The 2,979-nt window shown below is 39.3% G+C and overlaps 1 protein-coding gene across 1 annotated transcript in view; it reads right to left on the bottom strand.

Annotated features, from left to right (window-relative positions):
* Window positions 1-335: 335 nt before the first annotated feature.
* PDXK (pyridoxal (pyridoxine, vitamin B6) kinase) overlaps window positions 336-2,979 on the bottom strand; it is a 54,022-nt gene continuing 51,378 nt past the window's right edge. The window contains exon 11 of the mRNA XM_019473040.1: window positions 336-2,623. Within this exon, the coding sequence (XP_019328585.1) occupies window positions 2,511-2,623 (113 nt within the window). The 3' untranslated portion in view covers window positions 336-2,510. The remainder of the gene's footprint in view (window positions 2,624-2,979) is intronic.

The following is a 2,979-nucleotide window of genomic DNA, read 5'->3' as shown; positions in this document are numbered from 1 at the left end:
TTATCTAAAAAGGGAGCAAATTATTAATACCGAGCTGTTTCCAAGCCTATCTAGAAGTTTGTGTCTCAGGAAGAAGAAAAAAAAATTTGCATCAATTTAACAATACAGCGCTGCAAAGAAAGGCAATTCATTGTACTTCACAGAATCACAGAACGGTTGGCCTCTGGAGATCATCTAGTCCAACCCCACTGTGCAAGCAGGGTCAAGTACAGCAGGTTGCTCAGGGCCTTGTTCAGTCAGGTTTTGAATATCTCCAAGGATGGAGACTCCACAACCTCTCTGGGCAACCTGTGCCAGTGCTCGGTCACCCTCACAGTGAATTATATTTTTTATGGAATTTCCTGTATTTCAATTTGTGCCCACTGCCTGTTATCCCTTTGCTGGGCACCAGTGAGAAGAGCCTGGCTCCTTCTTCTTCACTGCTTCCCATCAGATATTTATACGGACTGTTAAGATAGTTCATGTCTTTTTACATGTTGGATATCAGCCATGAGCTCATCTCTATTACTGACTGCTAATTTTAGCAACTGTTCACATCACCAAAATTATTATTGCTAGAAAGTTATTTCATGGCAGTGGTTACTAAAAACTGTGGCAGTAGAGTCACGTTTTGTAGGTCATTTCTGTTTTTTTTTTCCCCTTAAAATTCTCAAGTCATATGAATTTTTTTTCTCATTTTTAATGACAAATGCATGAGAGGAAATAAAATTATTATTAGTTGTTGAGAGTGAAAGCCCGGAGTTTGCCTCTTACATTTACTGCAAAACATGTTCATCTCTCAAATTTCATTTGCTTCAGAGATACTGAAAATGAGGGATTTCAGAAATGTATTAATTATGAAATCTTACTCTATTAAAAAAAAAAACCTATTCATCTAAAAATTCACTTTAAGGATAAATTACTCTTCTACTAGGTGAAAGCAATTAACTTTTACAATGGCAGAAAATCCACAAAAATGGTGGGATAAGTGAAGACTTCAGTGGCCAAAGCAATCTCCAAACCGGCTCTTCTGGGGACTCCCAAGCTATGCAAGTGACACTATCAGTTAGGCAGGCGTGATGAGGAAGATGCAGAAGAGGTATCTGGGAGATACCCAAGAGTGAGTTTCCTGAGCATAATCAGGTAATCAAGAAAAACTCAGCCCTTTCTTCTAATGCAAATTTGCTTCATGTCACTGCAAGCAGAAATGCAATTTTAATCTCCCTATGCCATCTGAGACAAATAAAGCTCATCAACTGAATTTGGATTTAACAACACACTAGACCTCAACTTGGGAGAAGCAAAACCTCAGTCCCATACAGAAATCATACGGAAGTACGAGTGGCCAGTTCCTGTCAGCATATCTGCCCTACTGGTACAATATGTGGCTGTGATGTATACGACGCTGAAACTACTAAGAATCCCATTTTGAAGCCTTATGAAGCAGAATTTTGAAATAAAGATGCATTAATAATAATGCATTGTTGTCATCTCTAATCAGTGTAGGCTGCAGAGACTTACATTATGAACAATTAATTTTGTATGTTACACTGCATTTGGTAAACATACTAAAACTAAAAATACTACTTTTACCACATTGCTTCATTGATAAGCCTGCCAATAGTGCTCACTGTTGCTAACTGGAAGTACCCTACGTAGTTTGTAAATACATCCACCCATGAAAAGCAAACTAGGGTAGCCAGCTTTCAGGGTAAGAGCTGCTTTCTCTTTTGTCCTTACAGAATGTTTGTCCTTAGTTAAAAACTAAAGAAAGAATCAAACCTGGCCTCGGAGGTAGAACTACAAACTTCTAATCAGTGCTACTGAATAAAGATATTATCTTATTAATGAAGATGTTTCTGGAGCAGCTTTTGGAAGAAAATCATGTGGGCACCCACAAACATTAGAAATAAGCAGCCAGTACTTGCAAAAACTGAAACTGTGTAGCTGTTCATATTCAAGAAACAGGAGCAGTTATCAGTAACATGAATGACACCTCAAGGTCACTTCAGAGTACTTAAATGCCAAACATCTTCAAAGTACTCCTACACAAAACCAGAACTTTGTGTGCAGTTTTAATCCTGCTTAGTTTCATAGCAGCTGAGATGATACTGAATACCAGAGTAGGTAACCAGATACCTCCAGGAAAAGGGAGGATGGAGCCAGCTCCACTGGCACTAGATGCCATCTTGAAATATATTTTCCAGTCAGTCAAGCATTCCATTAGCAAATTCACATCTAAAGTCTTTGGCAAGGCAGGAACACTGTACTCTCTTGCCCTGGGTAATTACACAGACTAAGTGAATTTGACAGCCATTTTGATACCTGGTAATATGCTTCAATGCACACTAACTGTTTTGTTTTTAAAACTGAGCAAGGCCAGCACATATGTTTGAGAGTGGATATCTGCCTATGCTGGGCACTATTTCATGAAAGTCAGGTTTCTGTCACAGATCTAAGGCAAATATTACAATTTACAGGAAAGAAATGAGGACATCAATACATTGTGCGTTATTGGAGACGTACAGCCTTTATAACACGGTGGCTTTCACTATGATCTCTGGGTTTTCTATGTCCTTTTTGCTTTGGACCATTCTCAGTTCCAGCTGGGCTGAGTTTGGTTTGTTTCCTTCTCCAGCTTGTGCTACAAAGATGACATCAGAATGTCATTAAAAACAGCAGTAGAAAAAGAAACAAGTTACATTGTTCCGTTACCCCACCTTTTTTTTTTCAAACCTCCTCCCCCCTCCCCAATCTCCCTTACTACCCCCTGCTAAAGACTTCCAAGGTGGAAGATCCAGGTCAGCACTGTGATTTCTTATCACCCCTGTTCTGCATCTCTCTCCAGGAAAGAAACACAGCTTTGCTGTTATTAGAAAGTGACAACAGACATGCTCCAAGAACCCACAGATCCCATCTGGATCTCCTTAGGAATTGAAGGACATGGGAACTCCAAGGGGAGAGAAGCTGAAAAAAAAAAAAAAAAAAAAAAAAACCCCC

Source organism: Aptenodytes forsteri, unplaced genomic scaffold (assembly GCF_000699145.1).
Source record: "Aptenodytes forsteri isolate BGI_AS27 unplaced genomic scaffold, ASM69914v1 Scaffold2, whole genome shotgun sequence".
In the NCBI taxonomy this organism is placed as follows: Eukaryota; Metazoa; Chordata; class Aves; order Sphenisciformes; family Spheniscidae; genus Aptenodytes; species Aptenodytes forsteri.
Note: the sequence above shows the minus strand (reverse complement) of the source record. Positions and strands in the feature narration are given on the sequence as shown.